Source organism: Spodoptera frugiperda, chromosome 6 (genome assembly GCF_023101765.2).
Source record: "Spodoptera frugiperda isolate SF20-4 chromosome 6, AGI-APGP_CSIRO_Sfru_2.0, whole genome shotgun sequence".
NCBI classification, from domain to species: Eukaryota; Metazoa; Arthropoda; class Insecta; order Lepidoptera; family Noctuidae; genus Spodoptera; species Spodoptera frugiperda.
In genome coordinates this window covers 9,415,784-9,438,349 of record NC_064217.1, presented here as the reverse complement: position 1 = coordinate 9,438,349, position 22,566 = coordinate 9,415,784, and the positions used below count along the sequence as shown (strand labels likewise).

General features: G+C 33.8%; 1 protein-coding gene across 2 annotated transcripts in view; it reads left to right on the top strand.

Moving 5' to 3' along the window:
- LOC118267406 (inositol-trisphosphate 3-kinase B) overlaps positions 1–22,566 on the top strand; it is a 164,446-nt gene that overhangs the window by 33,953 nt on the left and 107,927 nt on the right. Inside the window, exons 2-3 of one of the 2 annotated variants that reach the window (XM_035581370.2) lie at positions 3,392–3,451; positions 3,737–4,467. In XM_035581370.2, coding sequence (XP_035437263.1) covers positions 3,742–4,467 — 726 coding nt within the window. In that variant the 5' untranslated portion in view covers positions 3,392–3,451; positions 3,737–3,741. The remainder of the gene's footprint in view (positions 1–3,391; positions 3,452–3,736; positions 4,468–22,566) is intronic. The other variant, XM_035581371.2, reaches the window with a different exon arrangement.

Here is a 22,566-nt window from a genome sequence, read left to right as displayed (position 1 = left end):
GAAGTCGGTGTTTCTCGGTATTATTTGTTTGTTACACCGACTTCCGAAATTAAAGTTATTTTTAACTTTTTTAGTAAAAAAACCGGCCAAGTGCGAGTCGGACTCGCTCATGAAGGGTTCCGTAACAGCAAGTAGATGACATAATATATAAGTAGTAAAATAACTTGGTTTTACATAGTGTTTGTATGAACGACAAAGTTATATTTGCGGTTTTTGAAAATGTTTTATTTCTCAAAAACTAATAATGATATTTCGTTCAAACCAATTTTCGTTGTTGGTTTCCATTGAAATCTACAGCATATATTTTTTTTAGTTTTCTTACTCTCTTATTTTAAAAGTTAGAGGGGGGGGGGGACACCCTTTTTTCCACTTTGGAAGCGTCTAACTTTCAAACGATTGATTTTGACGAAAAATGGTTTTAGGAACCTTAATGTCTTTTTAAAGACCTATCCATAGACACCCATCACGGATATGTTAGCTGAAAAAAAATTTTTTTAATCAGTTCCATGTATGGAATAGTGTAGCCCCCCTTTAATTTTTAAATTTATTGATTTTTATTCAAAATTCGAATAGCGGTTACCAAAATACATTATCTTACAAATTTTCAACTATATAGGCCCAACAATTTCGGAAATAAATGGCTGTGACATACGGACGGACAGACGGACAGACAGACAGACAGACATGACGAATCTATAAGGGTTCCGTTTTTTGCCATTTGGCTACGGAACCCTAAAAGTCGGTTAAAATTCTCTATCTCAATAACTACTTTATTTATTTGTATTGTCACAGTCACTTAATTAACTTTATTGTGATTTCTATGTGAGTATAAAGTTCCATTGGCCATTTCTGGTCTTCTTCATCAGTTCCACCTCTTCAAAGGTTACTTTTTGACTGTAAATGCTTTAATTCTAGATGAATATACCAAAATTACTATATAGTTCCCTATAATATTTGAGGAGTTCCCTCGATTTCTCTAAGATCCCATCATCAGATCCTAACTTGGTGACAATGGGACCACCTCAGAACTATCTACTTTCGAACAAAAAAAGAATTTTGAAAATCCGTCGACAATTGACGGAGTATTCGATGAACAAACATACAAAAAAAACATACAAACAGCCGAACATAGTACCTCCTCCTTTTTGAGAAGTCGGTAAAAATAGAATAATCTAACGAATGAGCTACGTCATTTTCGATGGAAAGAATAGCAAGGGCTGAAAGCCGATCTTGTGTCATCGAATTCCTCAAATATGTTTTAAAGATTTTAAGCCTCGAAAAACTCCTTTCAGCAGACGCAACTGTAACAGGTGTGGTGGCAATAATTCTCAGGACTATTTCGATAGTGGGGTAAACTTCGGTTAATTTTTTTTCTATTATGTATTTCAGCACCGAGATAATGTCTCCTACTGTCATAGATATTTGCAAGTCGCTGCATCGTTTCAAAAGTTCACTATCACTAATTTCCTTTAATCTTTTTGTATTATACATGAAACCAAATATGCTCTCATGGTGTTTAAGTGCCTCAAACCTAGGATGACAGCTTGCGCGCACGTTGTCGACAAAAACATAAAAATAGTTTATTTTGAAAATCTCTTCCGCATTCAATTCATGAACTGTAATTTTGCAACAAATGCGTTGGAAGTACACTGCCAAGACATTATTGTAAAATTAAAGCTGTTTTAGTAATTTTAATGGAATTAGTTAAGTAACTAACTTTATTTTAATTTACCGCTATGTTATAACCTGAATAAGTAATTAAGGATCAAAATAAAAAGTTTTAAAAAATCTATATTTTTTTAAATTTGCTTGATTTGTGTAGCGCGAGGCCCTTGCAAGAGCGAGGCCCCGGGCGATTGCCCTGTTCGCCACCCCCTAAGGCCGCCTCTGACCGTGGGCGTGGCGACAGGGAGTGTCAGACTCTTACTGACTAAAAACCAGTAGGTAGGTCGCAGCTCTGGATCAGGCATCAGCCCTACTGGGTTCCATCTCTGGTGTGATAGATCTTTGAGGCGCGCAAAGAACGCTACATGCCTCACGATCGGGAGCTTAGCTGGTCTCTTGATTAGCAAATCCTTAATATGAGCAAAGTCGTGAATAATATTTAATTGACGGAATTTGAATATGATGAATATCAAGTAATTTGATATATTATGATTTCGGTATCTATAGACACAATAAGGTTTGAGGAAAAACACTACCTACCTCCTACTAATAATTATCATTTAATAAATATAAAAAATCTGTTAAAAACAACTGCAATATATTATGTACCTGTCATTTTCAAAGACGTAATAAGGATAACGATAAGGAATGGCGTAGTAAATGTTAGTAAACAGACTATTAACAATAATAGTGCCATAAAAATAAACACTACACCACGGACACTTTGTTTTGCTAGCGTAAGACATTTTATTACTTTGAGCTCTATCTAAGCTTTGAGTAAATACAGATCAGATATTATACTTTCAGGGATTTTCCGAACTAGCTGCATAGGTTTTCTATAGTTTGTATCTATACCTGTATCTGAACTGTGCTTCTTTATACCTGTATCTGTCCTAACAACGTTTTCTTCTTTGGTCGATTCTTGGGTCGGATATAGTGTTATGGACTTGCTATTCTACTACTGCTTTAAACCCTCCTTCAAATAGTATAGTACTACCACCTCGTGAAAATTGACTCACGTTAGTAGGTTCCAAATCACATTTCTTTTAAAACAACATCTATTGCTAAGGAAAACCAGGTGCTATTCAGTATTATGTAAATACTAAAATCCAAATTCTAGACTCGTGCATTTAGTTATCGTAAAAACCGATAGATCCTTCACGCTCACTTGTGTTACGTCATAAAATCCATTACATAGCTATTGTTGTTGTTCATTGTATGATTTTATCTGTTTCAACTGTGAGCCATCGATGTGCGACATTAATGGAAATTTTTGTAGGACACACATCTGCATGCGTTTTATGACCATTGACAGGAGACTCGGACGTTTCTAGGTTTTTTTCTGATAATGGTCTAGTTTGATTTGTATTTTTTCTACACATCGTTAGTTGCTTTACATAGTCTCTTTGTCATTATCGTGATGAATCTCATTTGGTTTAGTTTTTGGATGTCAGGTTGGAATTTTGTATGATGAAGTTTTCATTTCTGCATTGCGTTTAAATCTAGTAACTTTCAACCTCTGATTTTCCTTCTAGAATATTCTCCTTATTAATTTCAACCACCTCACTGTTATCTTTCTTACCACTGATTTCAATGAGTGCATTAAAAGTAGTAAAATAGATTTTCAAATCACATTTATTGTTAATTATTGTTTCGAAACAAACCATTATCGGTATCCTGTTATAATTAAAACGTTATCCTAACTATTTGTTGTTGCTTGTTTCAGATAAGACTGAAATGTTTAATTATTGAAACGGTTTTCGAGTACCAGTTTAATTAGAACAAGGTCAGTAGTCAACAGTGTTTCTAATTAACATTAGTTAATTAATGCGTGTTGCCTTATAACATATCCACAGGACGATACATTATTAGAAGCGTTATTTTCCTTTACTTTTTTAAAAACTACAAGGTCGCTGATGTTTACAGTGACATGTAATAAATTAGACGACGAACGTGTTCGCAGCTATGCCATTATAATTTATTCACTCAGTTCGAACATACGTAAATGCAAATAAGCAAAAAACATGTTAAAAAAGTACACTTTGATAAGATGTTGTTATTTAATTTGCAGCAAAAATGCCGCGTGTCGACAACCGCCAGCCGGCGGCGACCGAAGATTTCCGCCGCGTGCTCAGAGAAAAAGCGCTGAACCACAGCCTGTTCTACTTGAAGCTGAGTGCAGGAGTTTCGCCGGAACATAAGCGGGAACCATCGATTGCGCACGCGCCGCGCAGGACCAACGGCATCGCCAGTGCGGGCGCGCGCGCGCCGCCGACCGGCCGCGTCACTCGTCAGGCGCAACCTCGCGTCTCTGAACTTCTTCGACGTTTCGAACCCGCTCCGATGCAGTACCTTCGCCCACCGCGGGCCTCTTCACCACTCGAAGATATTTCGTCCTCGGATGACGACGACAGAGTCGCTGTCAGACGTCGCAGCCGCGACCTCAGTGACGATTCTGCAGTAGAACTAGAAACGCGTTTGCGGAGACATTCACATCCTCGGGATATCACGCCTCCACCTGACACGATGTCGCCCAGACGAGAGAGAACTTTGATTGAAGCTCATGATGTAGAACTGGGGCGAAGAAGTAGCGAGGGTTGCGAGATCAGAGGCCGTTGCGTGAGGACCCCCAGTGTAGTGGTGAGCGACTACTCAGACGGCGTGGTGGCGGTGGGTGCTACTGAAGAAGAGGTGGACTGGTTGAGGTCCAGGTCTCTGTCAGCGGACTCCGCGTGCTCGTCGTGCTCCACGCTGTCAAGTCGCGAGGATGAGGAGTTCGAACCACCTACTATGCCCAAAAAGGTTAGTGTCTTTATTTTACCTTATTTACCAGTATGCACTGGATACGACCTGTTTGGATACGGCCAGTATAAACCGTATAGTAAATAGAGATATTTCCTTTTTTTCTGAACTTGATTAACAATAAATGAATAATAAGCACTCCTATCCATACATAATTAAATCATTCAGAATGATTTAAAAGTCTACATTATTTGATCCGAATTTGATAGTAATACTAAGCAACACATTAATCTTAAATCCATTGAGCCAGCTAACGTTGTTGGTACGAACATTAACCATGAAGTATTTTTTTTGACTCATCGTGCCCTTTCAAAAAAGTTTTCCTTATTTAACTAAGCAGTTAATGACGTCAATTATTTTTGTTTGCTTTTAAACTGGTTGTTTATTATGCAGGACGGAATTAAAATTTAATAGGTATGTAAGAATTTGGAAGGTATGTGTGAACATACTTGTTAAGGGACATTCTCTTAATCAATACGTATTAGCATATTGATCAAGAGATTAGAGCTTCTTTATGATCATTTAACTTGCCTTCCTTCCTTTCTATAGGGTGATCTTTTCCTCCCACTTAATATTTCCTCAAGTGGCTCCGAAATCCCCTTTATGTTATGCAGACTGACACGATATATTAAGAGTAGCATGTCTAGCGTATGTTGCATGCTTGCCGCTCTGAAAGATATCCTAAACGATTTTTCATGTACATCTGATTCAAACCTATTACGCCTTTTTACACAGTTGAACTATATATTTAGATTAGAATGTTTATTATAATTATTTGTAATTTTTACTTTTTTAAATTCATCATCTTTATCCTCATCATCACCTTTAAAGCCTAAATTATCTTAGTAATCCATCTACATATAATAAATATTTCATGGAATTCCGATCATATCTGGAAATAAAATTAGCTTAAAATTATGTCTAATAGCATTATTAACATCCTTATCTCCAAATATCTCGTTTGGATGAAGATTTTCATCTTCTTTATAGTATTTTGTTGTTTACCCAAGGTTTTCACGTTGTAATCTCGATGAATTTAAATTCGTACCTTGAACTGTAATCTTAACTTGAACGTTACATGAGTTATATCTGCTCAAAAACTACTTAGAATCCCATTAATGCCGATTCTATGGTTGTAATTTGCATTCGTTTGCATGTTTGATTGAAATCTCAAAATTGTTGAACCGAAAATAGCTGTCTGGGGTATCGGAATAACATTTTTAGAGTTTAAAATAGTATAACGATTTGTTGGTTCTTTATACGACTGCTCTGAACTACTGTTATTAGTTAGGTCACTAAAATGTATCTACTGTATTTTAATTATTATTACCCAATAAGTTACTGTCGATGAAGCGAAAGAGGTATGTAAGATTTGTAGCAATTGGCGTTCCATTCTCTCTGCCTAGCCCCATGGGAGGCAGGCGTGAGCTTATGTATGTATGCAAATCCATTAGTATGTATGCAAGTATAATTCCAATTTCAACCATTCTATACTTACTGAATACCAAAAAAATGACGCACCCTGAAAAGTAAACACGTAAAAAATTGTCACCAGCAGAATTCCATGCACCAGATATTCGTTTAGTCAGGATGTTTGATTCCTCATATCCTATGATGGATATAATCCGTGGGCAACAGTTATTTGTATGTAAAGCGGATGCCCACATCCGTCACTCACATATCCAATGTTATTGTACATGGTAACTGGAGCGGGAACATATTAGTTACAGCCATTCTACATAATTGACGATTGTTTTACATTGTTTTCTGCGATCGGCGTCGATAGTTCGTTCTCAGCTTCTCTTTCATTGATACTGTCTTGGGAAAATATGTGTTCAGTGTTGAAGTTTGTATTGGCAGTAGAATTATAATGCCTTGTTTGGTCTAGCCTGAAGAAATATTTGGACGTATTTTTTCTCATCATCACTTCGAAGACATTTAGATACCTACTATTAGAGAAAAGACTCAGTGTCACTTTGCCACTTAACCAATACAAGTATAGTAGTAACTTCTGTGAGTTTGATACATCATAGGATAAATGTATCCATATTTAGACTAAATAAAAAATACTATAAATTAGTTTACAGAACTTCAAAATAGAAAATCCTTCATTCGCAGCATGTTTGCGTATAACGAGTAACACTATACACATAGCAGGCTTAGAAAGCGCAGACACGTCAACAATTTAACTGCGTAGTACTAAAATGTTGACTAGTCAAACGGTAAATAAATAAATGTCCGCATTTCATCCCATTTAATTCCGCTGATTAGGTGTGAAATTAACTCTTGTTAAGCTCCATTAAATTACTCTCGTCATCATGCGTAGTTGGATCTTTTAACGTGGAATTACAATGAATGGGAAGAATGGAGTGACTTAAACAATCGCTTTTTAAATAGTAGGTGATTATTTTGATAACTTTATTGCTGTATGCGGGTTCTTGGAGTATTTATTGCTGTATGTAGGGGTTATTGAATGAATGATTCGTTTGAAATTACTTCCTTGTTGTAGGGCCAGTTGACTAAAGGATTGAGATGAGATGTAACCAAGACTCTTTGATATTCAAATCGTAGCTTTGAATTAAAGTGTTTCTATAATTAACTATTTAATATTTAATAACAGCGTCATATTTGAATGCGGTTATTATAATAACATCGAATAATTTGCCATATTACATTTACAGGCTCAAACACAAAATTTACAAAATAATATGCTTATAATTTGTGTATGAACAATTTAATCGTTAAGTTAAGTATGCCAAATGCATGAAATCATTACGACACGGTATATAAGATTACATGCATAAAACAACGTTAAAATCCATTGTTTATCTGTTTGTTTATATACAATTCTTAGTATCATGATACGGAGTCTATTGAACATCGGGAGACACATAGTTTGTGCTTGAGTATCCATCCAATGAAAACGAAGCACCATAACAAAGGCGTAGTTATTTTTATTAGTGTTGTTAACAATCATATCTGTAACTCTTAGAAGATTTATTTGTGCCATAAATGACTCAGTACTAGCTTAATCGGTCTGCAGAAGACCAATTAAGCTCGTCCGTTTTCGATTAGACCGTCAACATAGAAAGATATTTCTATGGATTTATATCTGTAAATATTTTTAGACTTGTCGGAAGCCTTCGACACCTATGTCGTTCATTATTTGATTTTACCAATATTTCCATATTTCTGTTTTCCTCTAAAATCATCAACGTGTTAATAATCACGTTTGTATGTAGGTAATTATTTTGATAGATGTTCCCCAAGGTACTATTTTTGGCCCATTGTTGTATTTAATGGAAACTGTTCATATTAGTAAATGTATTTCCTTTCGTACTCTAGTGACGTCAATGGGTAATATAAATAATATATTTCAAAACTGATTTTGCTATTTAAGTTACCTAATTGACAGTTTATGACCAAAAATTGTGACATATTCTAATTTTAGCTCTTTTATAAATCACATTTGAGTCAGTTTTTAATTACCTGTTACTTGGCATACTTTCGTTATATTTGATTTGAATTTTATTATTAAATTAATGAGAAACAGCAGCTGAAGCGTGATTTAAAAATAACTTGTAGTTATGAAATTTAAGTATGTTTAACACGACAGTTACTGATTAGTTTTGACGTTAATATTATAAGCCATTACATATAAATTAATAGAGCGTGTGCAGCGTAGGCTGAAATTATAGACTGGTTAAGTGTAACTTTTCTAAATTATAATGAAATATATTGTTCACTTCTAAATTAATGCTTTTTAACTCAAGGCTTTACACCTTTTATATTTATGAAGTGTCACTACAGACATGTCAATATTAAGTAATCTTACTTATATTATAAACGCGAAAGCTTGTCAGTGAGTTTGTGTCCATTTGTTACCCAATCTCAACAAAACGGTTGAAGGGATCGGGACGAAAATTGGAACAGGGGTAGATTATATTCTGGAATAACATATAGGCTACCTTTTATCCCACGGGAATGCAGCCTAAGTCGCTGGCAGAAGGTAGTATAACTATAAAATAACGATCATAAATGACCTTTCTGTGTCTAATTTTGGATGTCTCTTCAAATACAGCGTGTTCACAACAGTGGGGTCAAACTACCGAATTGATATTTGAACACCCGTTCCGTGACGTCAATGGCGTCCGTGAGATGTTGTGTCACAAGGCTCTTTAGTCGAAGCCGATACTTTAACCGACTGCTATTGTTATTAGTTCTTTTTGTATTTGGTTATTAAAAATTTTATGCCTGTGTCGGATTTTATGGTTAATGGGTAATGAAAGAGAAACGTGCGAAAAATGTTAGAGTGAAGTTGACAATTATTTTGGTTTAAGATAAATAACTTTAGCAAATGAAGATGTTAAAAGTGATTTTTAAATCGTATCACACTAATATTATAATTATTAAAGTTTGTTTCTTTGGAGGTTTGTCCGTCAATCACGCTGAAACTACTGAACGGATTTTGATGAAATTTAGTATACAGACAGGGTATGAGCTGACTTGAGTAATAGAATACTTTTTATCCCACGGGAACACAGGTGAAGCTGCTATTTAAAGCTAGTTCATATATAAATCCTCTCCCTGTAGTGAATACTTCGATGAGGATAACGTTTTATGGAACCACGTGGTTATGCTTAGTTCTTAAGTATTAAATTTGACTTTACTTTTGAAAACTTAGCATCTAATTAATTAAATACCAAGGACTTTATGCAAACTGACTCATAGTTCAAAATTATATAATATGAATCTTAATTTCATTCCAAAATATCTGAATTGATACAATTTCCTTATTTTCAAAGATTAGAACGATGATTAATTTCCGTATTCTCTAATGAATATAGATTATACTAGAAACTAATGAATCACTGAGCTTGTCTACCTAAACAATTCTGTTTAAACAAAAACTGCATTGGCGGTGACGTAGTGCAGTTTAGTTTTTATGAGGTAAAACCAATCTTTAAAAATGTTGTGTTTGTACAAGGACATTGGATCAGATCTTTCCTTAAAGAGGTTAATATAATGCAAGTGGGCCACGTATCAGTTGTAAATATTATTGTACCGTATGGGGAAATCTCCTATGACTTAATTTAAACCACATATTTGTTATCATCTTGGCTGACAATGTACGCAAAATGAGCGAAATAGGTAAGCCAAAAAGTGCATTTTTCTCTTTGAGCTAATTTGAACACTCTTTACAAATACGACATTGCAGCAGCCGCGCCACATGTCCGTAACATTCCTAGACAACCTACAACATTACAGCTCTTCTGTAATCAAGAAACATGGAGCTATTCATACAGAATTTTATACTTGATTATTTCATTATTTTTACATCCATCATTATTGCACTAAATTCATTTTGCATCCATCAAGACGAACTTAACAAGGAGAAGATAGTGTTCATCATCATCATCAATCATCTTTTCACTTCCCCTGCCTTGGGCGAGGCGAGAGGGAGTGTCAGACTCTTAACGACTAAAAACCACCCCGTTCCTACTCCTGCTTTTCGAGCCGGAGCTGTTAAACCTGCTAGGTAGTGCGCAGCAACAACGGCACTTAATTCCAATTCAAATTCTGTATTTGCTTTCCTTAATGTGATATAGTTCTATAAATAATTTATGGTAACTAACTAAATGGTTATTAGTCAATTAACGAAATAAAATAGAATTTTTTTTTTAAGGTGTTTGGTTTGTGTATTCGTCGTGTATCTTAAGTAGTTGTTTAGTACCGACAGAAAAATCGAAAAAAAAACAACTGAAAGTTTTACTGCAATTTATTATAACTTTACCGACAATAACAATAATCAATTTTATGCGCACACGCATGTAATTAATATTAACAAGTTTATTGAACAATGTGACCAGCTATTAATATTACATTTAATTCAATGACGTACAAAACAAACAGGTAATTTGTACCTATACATACATACACTAATACATAAGTTTATAATCGTATAAAAATCTAATTAACTCCGGCGCACAATGACGTCATGAGATGATGCATAAGAATTATACCAAAGCATGTTTGTAAAGACTAAACAATAGGATGTCCTAGGGAATGGTAAAAAACGCGCGATTAATCGCAGTCGCAAATAAATATCTGGCCTGATTGTCAATACGTGGGTACAGTGGAACAATGGCTTGTTATGATAGTGTCATTTTCCGTCCGTAGTAGTAAACTGATAGTTTTAATTTTTTTATACCGTCCCCACCCGTATTGACGTCAATGGACCGGTTGCGGTTTATATGTGTGAGTAACACGTTGGTATGCCTAGGGCTGTCATCAAGTAATTTTATTATTTAATGGCCTGTGACAGATAATAGGGCCGCGCGCCATCTTGATTTGTAACGTCAAATGTAATTTGAATGTGGAATATTATTTGTAATTTGTTCTTTGCGGCAATTAGATATAATAGATTTTTTTATATTGTACTTAAGGCCTTGTCCCCACTTGGAACATTTGTCAAGCGACATGTGTGAGAAACATCGGGAGATGTCGGCCGATGTCGGGCGACGTCGGACGATGCCTCTCGACAAAGTGGGGATGAGACTTTAATATTTTTGTTTTATTTTTTGTATTGTTATCTATTACAAATGATATGCCACTCAAGCATCCTGATTACATGACATTTTGCCAGTAAGTAAAAAAGCATGGATGGTATAAACATTTAACAAGAATCATTGTCATGATTTAAAATTAAAATAGCTAGTGGTATGCAGTTTACCTTTCGTACATAAAGCAATATTTTATGCTAATATGTAACGTAATAACCGTAGCGTACGTAAGACGCATGCGTGGTACACCTATAAATGGAAGATTTTAATGAATGTTAGTTTATGTAAAACTATATATTTATAACGTTAGATGCACGTGAGTTACATATTAATTAGGGAATTATAAGCGAGCGGTAACGTGTACTTACATATTTATTCTCAGTTATGAGTTTAGAATGAGTCAATCACAATTGTAAATAAATGTTCTGTTATGTTTCCGTTTTAATCAAGAACTGGTTGAAATAACTGTATACCTTGTACACACATACATTCTAAAATATATATTTTTTTGCAATTATAAAACTGCAAAGTTGCTCTACAACCAAATTATCCCCTGTTTCGATTTTCTCCCGTTTCGTCATAGTTTTAATTAAGATTATCCCAAAAGATAAATTCGACAGCCCTGCCAGTATTGAGCAAGTGTCAAATCGCTTATATCCACACACTCGTGTTTCTGTATAAGCAGTTATGTTTACATGTGTGCGTGCATGCGCTTGGGCATTGCAATGCTATGATGTACAAAATAAATGTACATCTTCTCAGTTTATTGCTGCAGTACCGTAAATGCCATATATGATACTATGATACTGTAATTTCTTGTTTTACAAGCTTTGCGCCTAAAGTTTCGTCTGCAGGACTCCAATTTTCATGAAATCCAACTTTTAGGAATCTATTCTGGAGAAAACAGTTCATTAGTTTCGTATATTACCGTGAACATGACGATGGTCCGTTTATTGCACTTTAGTAATATACTATCTTCGTCGTTTTAAGATAACCCAAAGCCTTACTATACCTGCAGAATCATCATTATCATCAATCATCAAATTGCATAGCACAAAAGATTCCCGCACGGAGCAACTTTTTGTGTAATCCACAAATTGTTGTTTCGGGTTTATGTGTGTCATTTGTATGTGAACTTGTATGTTTGTAAACGCACCCACGATACAGGAGAAAATCCTAGTGTGGGGCAACGTTTTTAAACAAAAGCCTTACCAAAATCGCTTTATAAAATTAAAAATATGTGTACTTGTATGTTTGTAAACGCACCCACGATACAGGAGAAAATCCTAGTGTGGGGCAACGTTTTTAAACAAAAGCCTTACCAAAAACCCTTTATAACATTAAACATTTTTGCAATAAATTACGCTAACGACATAATTGTAAAGTTAAAGCAGATGATGACATTGATGGCCAATAAACAGAGGTTCCGTAAACCTGTCAAAAACTAATTACGGGGCCAAAGCTTCCTCATACCGAGGGCCTGTGGCATCCACGGTAGAAATTGCAAAGGTCATGGGCAACTACTTTTCCATACCACTGCCATCACTTGGATGGACCGCTGTACTATAGTTCACTTGCAACCGGACTTGAAATGTCATTGTGACTTAAGAGATAGTTTATGTTTGTATTCTCTGTATATAAAAATCAATTTCTGTCTCGCGAGAACAGTTGGCCGATTTGGCATATGTTGGTTTTAAATTACTTGTTGTCCAGGAAAGGTTTAAAAGTTGAGAAAATAATGTTTGAGGTGGTACGAAGTTTGCTGGGTCAGCTAGTTTCAGATATGTAAATATTGAGGGAATCATACTATGTTTCAAAACATTGATTAATGAATTATTTGGTTGCAAAAGTTAACTTTTGCACGGATTTATGAGAGCATTGTACCACAGATTGTACTTATACGACTTTAAATTAAATTTTCATTTCCTGAGCGAGAAATTGGAGGAAGACGAAGAGTAAAGTCATAATTAACAAAAATCAGAATAATGAGCCTACACAATTAAGGAAGATTACTTTGAACAATCAATTAAATTCCTGCTACTTGTTTATTTACAATTTAAATGCTTACGATCTTCTATGACTAGTAATATGTACTAAAAATTATCACGCGTATTTACCTTTAAAGCATGCCTAAAACTGTATTCATCTTTAACTTATTTGTGTGTGTCCTTTTAAAACAGGTCGCTCAGGACTCATTAGATACCCTTTTGCTTATATTTTCCAAATAAATTAAAAAGTAAAATTCCTTGTTCCAGATGATAAACGCTGATTGAGGGCCAGGACTCTTGAGCGACCTGCGGCGGCCGGCGGCGGCCCTGGACAACCACTCCAGCTGGATCTAACTTGAATCTTTTACTACATTCAAAGTTTCTAATGTATAGATAGACTAAAAGCTTTCATATTTCATCTGTGACCTCTTTTTGACGTTTGTAAGAAAATGGCGGAGTGATTGCGTTTGCGCGGGAAAGCAGACGTCACTTTTGACAGATAAAAATAAAACCATAGATTATAAAGACTCTGTTAGATTAGACATAAACAACTTTTTGTGTCGATGCGTCGATGTGCGTCGTTATAAATGTAGTTGTAACAAATTGGCAGCTTTAATAATATTTGAAAATTTAAAAAACTTGATATTTTTTGCGCTTGCCCTTTTAGTATTGTGTTAAATGTTAAATTCTTGAGTTGATAGTTTACTAATTTAGTTTTGATTTTAATCTTAAAAGGTATTTATTTAGTTAAGGGAAAATATCATGTTGATCATGTTAAAATTGAAGTTTTCTTATCAAAACCATAGAATAATGGTATATGAGACCAATTAAATAAGGTGGTAATAATTTCACTATCTTAAAACTACTCGTTTATAAGTATACGTGAGATATGAATACCTACATACAGACCAAATAATATTAATTATTATATATGTTTGTTTTTCCTATTGTTGCCCGTTAGAGTTGTTATTTTTATTATTTATACCTACCTATATAAATAAGTTTAAACTCCTTTAGAATAAATTATGATAATAAATTTTTCTCATCCTTAAATTATGAGACTAAAATTAAATGTAGTGATTTTTCTTCTAAAGAAAATATATTTATAACGGAACCAAATTTGTAAAAGAGGCTTTTTCGTAAAATATTTGAAGACGCTATTTGCAGTATTATTTTACAAAATTTGAATTTAATCGATTTTCGTCTATTAAATTATTATATTATTTATTATTCATAATTAATTTACACGCAATATTATTCCAATATCCAATATAAATACATTCCATGTTCACGGTTGACAACAGATTTTCTGTTTTTCTTGTTAATTTACTTTAAATATTAAAACTATAAAATTGTAGCAATATTTTGTTAATGATTCTCATAATTTAGGTCTTACACTAAGTTATACATATTTTAATTTAATTATTTTACCGTAAAAGTATTACGATGTAGAGTAGACCCTGTTTAACTTTTCTTTTATTTATTTAATTTTCGTTTATTTTTTTTTGTAAAATTCATTCAATCAAGAATAACAAAGAATAACTACATATCATTTTGCGTAGTAATAATTTTTTTTGTAACTTTTAAAATTAAAATTCTCTTAGTGATATTATTTATACGAAAATAGACATTATTATCTTGCCCATTGAGATTATTTTAGTAGTAAAATTTAATGGTTTTATTTAATAGAATAATTGTTACAATATACACATTCCATAAATTTTTTAATAGTTTAGAAATAAATAATACCTTTGTTTATTATTCAATATTTAATTTACAGAAATATAATTTCTAGAAATATTGTAAAACCCCTGTGCAATTTGCTTATGTTTTTTATTATGAAAAAATAAATTATTATTATGATGTAAGTTAAAAATGTTTAGTGTTATTATTATTTGAATTCTGAATAAAGTGTAATTATTGTTAAATATTTTGGATTATTTTTGCTTGGCTGGTTTTCTGAAATTTTGAAGTAATTCTGGACTGTCTCGTTGATCGAGTGGTCGCAAGTGCAATTGCCAGGCAAGTGGTGTCTGGTTCGAACCCCGGTCGTACTTTTTTCGGATTTACGAAAATTTGTCCGTAGGAGCAGGAAGTCTGGAATCATGTCCGGTATATGGCAATGGGCTCACTCCATATTACATGGAATTTATAACACAATTGGCGAAAAGTGGGTGTAAATAGTACAGTGGCATAACGTGCCGTAGTGTGCACCTCTGCTTACCCCTGGGATTAAAGGCGTGACAAATAGTCTACTTGTTTTGGTATACAATGGTCTATAGGTATAATTGTCATTAATTTTCTACCTATGTAGAAAATTAGATAGAAAATTAGACACTTGAATGAACAATGTTATTTAACTTGTTTTACTGGGTAAATAGAAATAAGAAAGAAAGAAAAGTTGATTAACAGTTTATTTGCACCTTTATAAAATATTACAGGCAAAAAGAAAATAATTTAAAAAGTAAATAAATAAGCAAAAGATAAATAAGTAAAATGCTGAAGCCCGAAAAAAGTCGCCTTTTGGTATTTACAGTCCATAATCTACCCCTGTTACAAATTTCATTCCGATCTCTTCAATCGTTTTGGTGTAGGTAAAGGAGTAACAAACAAGTAAACAAACACATTAAACTTTCGTATTTATAAAATCAATAGGATTACTTTCTATCTATGTAAGTATTTATGTACAATCAAACAAACACATACACTTTCGTATTTAAATGAAGGTATTAGTAGGATGATTGTTCTCAATATTAGCAGGATTGCTCTCAACCTATGTATCTACATAAGTATATAGTTACATACACAAACATTGAAAAACCCTTTAATATACAAACATATAAATATATATATCCATAAATCTATGACAAATCCCGCGAATTAGGTCACCGCGAATCAAATTAAAAGCAAACACACCCAAAATACTACCTTCCCCCAAAGACATAAAGCTCAGAATCGATTACAGGAGATCAAAACTAATTTCCTTTGTTCGAAAGCCCTTTCCACACAATGACATAACGCATGCGCAGATGACGCGCGAACTGACCTCGGCTTGCACGTGGGAATGTTATCTATCTCACTCACACACCAGCTAAATCCATGGGGTAATTATAAAACGGGTATGTTTGTCTCTTTCTTACTTTTTGCTTCTTATTTCCATGTAAAGGTCATAAAATACTGTAGGCATCATTGCTTACTGGCTTTCGATAAACTTTTAAACAATTCGAGGATTCATGTCTTGTTTTTTAATGCAATTTTGGACCTTATGATTGAACAAAAATATTACCTTTCGATCAAAAATACGATCAATGAATAATAACAGACCAAATGTATGAGAAAATGGGGTTAAAAATGGTAAGAAAAAAAAATAAATTGTAAGGAAGCAAATATTTTTTTTATTCATGTTATATAACCGTACAATCAGTATCTATTAGATATCACGTCTGCTCATAAGCAACCGATTCTCTCAGGACTTAAAAACACCCATGTATACCCTTCACAACTTAATTAGAAACTCAGGTAATTTAATCACAATTTCTTCACAGTATCACATTACATCACACATCAACAGCCTATTAGTGGCTACTGTTGACCAAAGGCCTCTTCTCACATGGAGAAGGTTTGAGCATTAATCAACACCCTGCTCAATGCGGGTTGGCGATTTCAAACTAATTTTCAATTAGAAATTGTTAACCCAGATTTTTCTTTCACCGTTTGTCAGGGGTGTCTAAATAATCTCTAGAAAGTACATATGACTCGAAAAAAGTCACATTGATACTTGCCCTTTAGGTTTCGAACCCGCGCCCTCATACATGAGAAGCGGGTGTCTTAAACCTTCAGGCCACCACGACATCTTCACAGTATCCTTGTGAAATAATCTCCGTAGCTACTGACAATAGATACACTCGCATCATTAGACACGCTTCGATTGCATCATGAGATGCAATTACTTGTCTAATGACGTAAACGATGTTTAATAAATATGAGTGTTTCGAGTAATAGATATTATTAAGTATTTAGTATGTCTCACGATAGTTACTATAAAAAATATTCCTTGGCTAAATGTGATGTAATTTTAATCACTTCTCCCGGAGCTGCGGATTGCCTAGCGGGTTGTTAGGGTTTCGGCTCGAAGAGCAGGAGTAGGAACGAGGTGGTTTTATAGTCAGTAGTCAAAGTCTGACATTCCCTCTCGCTTCGCCCAAGGCGGAAGAAGTGATTGGATGATTTCCCCCCTTAGAAAAGAAAAATACTTATTTCTGCTCCCTACTTACAAGCTTCCTGTAAAACACAGTTGCTGATCAAAATACATAAAAATGTGAAACACAGACTTTATAGGAGTTAAATAATTATCTTTAATTTATTTTAGTAATTAAAGTCACTTTTTAACAGTCCTATATCCTATATCTAGAATATGTAGGTACCTATTTGAAAAATTCTTTTCAAGGACTGAAATACTCCTGAAAACTTAAGTTAAGGCAATACAAAGTTCTTCTTGTATTTCAGCATTATATTAAAGTATAAAATTAGCTTAAACTAACTTGGTACAGCGATTAAATATTAAAAAAGTATAATCTAGCTATAGTGCCTATGAAAATTACTTAGCAACAAGTTGTGTGAGAGAAACTTCTTGCCGCAGAAATTACATAATAAGCGTTCTATGTATTCCAACTTGAAATAATAATATTATGCTTTAAATTTAAAATAAATTAAGTTATAAATTTTGTTAATTATTAATTCTTTGTTTTTTTTTTATTGAATGGGTATAAAGTTTCTCAAACATTGTTTTTATGATTTTATTGACCGATTATAATTTTATTGATTGTAGGTGTTATGGTGATAAAACCACAATAATATTGGAAACACATGGCCAAAATGAATCACCGATCCCAATCTTAATTATTTACTTAATAACTTAGATCGATGTAGAGAGATTTAAGATTAAGATTTTAAATCGGTCATTAATTTCGCCACAATTGGCTTAAATCAAAATCTTTATCATCTATTGCTCCATTCGTATACAACTTGTCGGACAAACTACTCACTTAATCTATCAATGTTCCTCAAATCACCATTAGTGACTGTTACACTTTGTGACAATTCTATAACGTAAAATATTATGACAGTCGGCGTCCGATCGCCTATCGACATATCGATAGCGCAGGCCATCCATATCTGTCAAAATATGTCGATAGCCGTTTTAATATAAATGTTAATAAATACTTACAGACCATTTTCTACACATATATAGGCACAGTAATGCTCATAATACAGTTTCATCATAAATAATAAATTCGTCATGTAAGCTCGCAAACACTCCCTTTCAAATAACTGCAATCAATCGCCATTTCAAACTAATATGACACAAATAATATAATAATTAAAAAACAGTGTTATTACTTACTTTATACAAACCACAAAACTTTGATAAAGTACTAAGTTGACGGGTAAGAAAAGCCCCGTTGGAACTTTTTCAAAATAAAATAGAAGCTGTTTAAAGAATTTTCTCGTATTTCGTATTAGGTGTTGAACGTGTGCTAGAGAATACCAATGATCGATATTTGTCGAGTATCGATTGAAATTCATCGATATAAAACAATATTGGTGCGGGAGATATATGAGGTGTCAACGCGTGATTTATTTGCGTGCCTCCGACGATGTTGCGTGCGCGTGAGTGCTGCTATGAAAGTACGGAAACGGATTACCTTTTTGCAAGTAATATTAAAAATAGATTAAAAATTTCATTTATTAAACTAAACAGGATTTTAATGCATTTTCTCTATTTTCCCGCATGTTTTTATTTAACTTAAACTATCAAAAAGTATGAGTAAAGTGGTTTAATTGATTTTCTATGTTTGAATAAACAAGATACCTGCAGGACATTTCATTGAAGAGTATAAGTTTCTGATATTAAAAGAAAAAAATATAACAACCTATTTGGTCGGTCGTTCACATCTAAAAGAAAAAATCTTCTCCATGACATACTAGCTTCAAGAAATAAATATTTGTTGTTGTTGATTTTTAAAACGTTGTATATCTATGTGATGCAATTCAGCACAAACATTACTGCAAACGTATTGCATTTTAGTATGGATTTGAAGATAAAATACTACGTACTATAATGTAAGAAAAACATCAGGATATTAATACAGACTGCATTGGTCTCAAATGTGATTAGTTGACCACGGAGTAAGAAAGTCGGTATCTTCGATAACGGATTTTTTTTCTGATATAAGTATAATGGTCGATAAACGGGCAGACGGATCACCTGATGGTAAGCAATCGTCGCCGCCCATGGATAGCCGAAACACCAGAGGCGTTTTAAGTGCATTGCAAGCCTTTTTAGGGTTAGGAATTTAAGGGTTTTTTGGGAGTCGGGGATTGGGTAGGAGGGTAATTGGGCCTCCTTTAACATCACTCACATAACGCGAAACAACGCAAGTGTTGTTTCACGTCGGTTTTCTGTGAGGCTGTGGTATCACTCCGGTCCAGCCCATTCGTGCCGGAGCATCGCTATTCCACATTTAATTTCTAATATTTTCTTAAATTATTTAAAAACGGCGTATAAATCAATCGGTTCCATTAACATTTCAACACAATGTGACCTCCCGTTTTATCTGCATGTTTACAACTTATTAAAGTTTTTCCAATTAAATCCAAGATGGTGGTATTATTGCTTTTCAAGATCACCAGGCGGTTACCTTTTCCCTTTAAGGCTTGGTACGCACTACGAAATTAAACCGCAGGACGTTTTTCCTCACTGTTTTAACATCGTCTTAAATACGAGTGCATGAACATTTGTATCATTTGAAGTGAAGTAAGTATTCTGATTTCGTTAAAGGAAGCCATTCATTAAAAATGGCCTTTATTTTCATTAGGGTAGGTTAATAACTTATTAATGGAAACTAGAGGTTAGGTTTAGGTTGCGATTGGTATTTGCTGGACGAAATACCGGGCTTTGTGCTGTTACTCAGAATTCGAAAATTTAAACGCTCCACTAGGAAACGAGCTCGACTTCTCATGACGAGTAATTTTGGCAATCACACCACATTTGAAATTTAGGAGCATGCGTTTAAAAATCGCACGGTTATTAATCCCAGTACGTTTTAGTCCTTAGTAGCACATAATGAGAGAACAAAATTATAGCGAAAAAGTAATAATTGAAATAAATGAATCGTCGTCCTGATTGACAGTAATTGCAATTATACATAATATGTCGTTGTATATAAAAAGGTCGTTATTGTCGTATACGGGATAATGTTACCGAGAGCCCATTTATTTACTAATTAACATTTTATTTGTGAATGAATAAACTGATTTTTTGTATCCATCGAAGAATTTGGGTTGAAGGTATAACAGTGCCTGTGACTGTAAGTATCTGAGAATTAATTAATTTGTAATACCTATACATATTACTACCTAATACTGCCTCATTTTTTCTTTTTGATAGGGGTTATTTTAATTTTTTACAGTTTGATTTGATGTAAGAAGTGTGTACTTAGGTACATATCCGAGCGGTTGTAATTGCGGCATTTTAAAAAAGATGTATGAGTTTCAGAGTATTTAAGGGCATCGATATAGTTATTTATATTACATTTACATATTTTATTAACTAGTTTCTGCCAGCGGCTTCGCCTGCGGTCCCGTGGAATATAAATTTCATAAAAATCCGTTCGGTAATTTTAGCCAGCGTTACTGATGGACAAACATCCAAACAAACAAACTTTCACATTTATAATACATATTAGTATGATTAGTGTATTGTAGCAGCTAAACAAACACAAAGAAATCATATTAAACTTAATGAGAAACTACAACTACTACTATCTATCTATTTTATTTACCGATTTATTTATTGATTGTTACTCTAAATCGGTATAATCGGCAATCATGAATAGATTTTTTATTTGCAAATATACAACACTAGTTGGTTGCTCTCGATCTCAATATTATGAAGTTCGTTAATCAAACATTTTAATATCACATTTTTTCTATCCTACTAAACAGGTTTCCGATTTCTTTGGGAGTTCCGAAATACTATTTCAAGAAGTACGTATAATGTTGATTTGTTTGTTGATGTTTAACTGGTTAAAAAAGAAAGAAATTGTGCAAACGGTTATCTGCGAATAGCCTAGAATTAAACAAGTAAATATTTAATGAACAATGCGATTATTCAAATTCCTAGATTGGTATTATACAATAACCAATAGAGGTGTTTAAATTATTTTTTTATAAGTACTCTGAATTGTTTTGAATTTTTATCGTTTTAACACGTTAACTGCCACGTAGGTCACCGGTGACCTACATTAGTGGAGGATTTGCCTTCAACAGTTTTCTGATGGCATATGTATATAGATATAGCTGAAAACATTTCTAAAATAAAATATAAATTATACAATTGACTTAAAGCGAATTTGTAAGCAGCTTCAATCGAAGACCAAAAGCTTAGCTAAGCTACTTTCATCAACTTATCACAACATTCACCATAATCACCGGAACGCCATGCTTACCAAACTGAACATCGTTAATTACCCTATTACCATCACTCAGTGTCAATCGCAACACCAATCGAGAACATCTATCAAACTCGAATTACTGTTACATTCGAACCTGTCCTGCTACGTCCCTATTCGCCAAAAAACTTGCAATGTCTCGGTCCCACGTCTGAAGCTTATCTTAAATCATGAATTAATCGCATGGTCGCAAGATGCCAAGTAAACCGAGCAAGTCACAACACTAACTCGATTACTACGCCAGTAGTTGAACAACCCGTGAACCGCTTACACGTACTCGAATCGCGCGATCGAATACCGAATTTTTCATTCGATTAAGTAGTAAATAAGTGATGTATTGACGAATCGATTTGAGTGTATCAATCGGATTGGTGACAGTGATTTGTTGTACCGGATTGTTTGTCGGATAATTTTAATTAATCAGTGCAGTGTTGTGTTACATTTTAATGTAAATTGACGTAAAGCTAGTTTGTGACATGTGAAGTTACTTCGATTGGTAAAGTTATTGGTATTATTGCTATAACTTCGCTCATATAGACGTGCTTAAAATATCAAAGTTTAAATAGAGTCCACCATAAAATATGTGCTATTTTATTAAGCAAAAAATAAACGGCCTTATATCTCAAGTTCTTTAATCGATCATTGCGATCGATAAATCAATCGAATCGCAACCGGAAACGTTTCAAAAAGTAAATGTCTGGCATTCAATTGTTTACATCGGATAAAACAAACAAGATCTTTTTGTTCTCATTGATAATTGACCGCCTTTACTAGTTCAATATCAAGAATGATTTGATTGAAGTAATCTATGAATTTGATCTTCGCGCTAGCCGTGACGCTAATTGACTCTACGGTTTATCGATACAACATCTCGATTATTTCCGATTAACGATTCATAGAGTACCCAGTCCGATTATGGAGTGTGAATTAGATGAATTGTTTTTTAATTTAATGATAATGTAAAGTGTAGGTACTTAAGTTGCAGTAGTTATTGAAATTGTTGTGTAGAACTTTTTCTGTCTATTTTTTTTACTA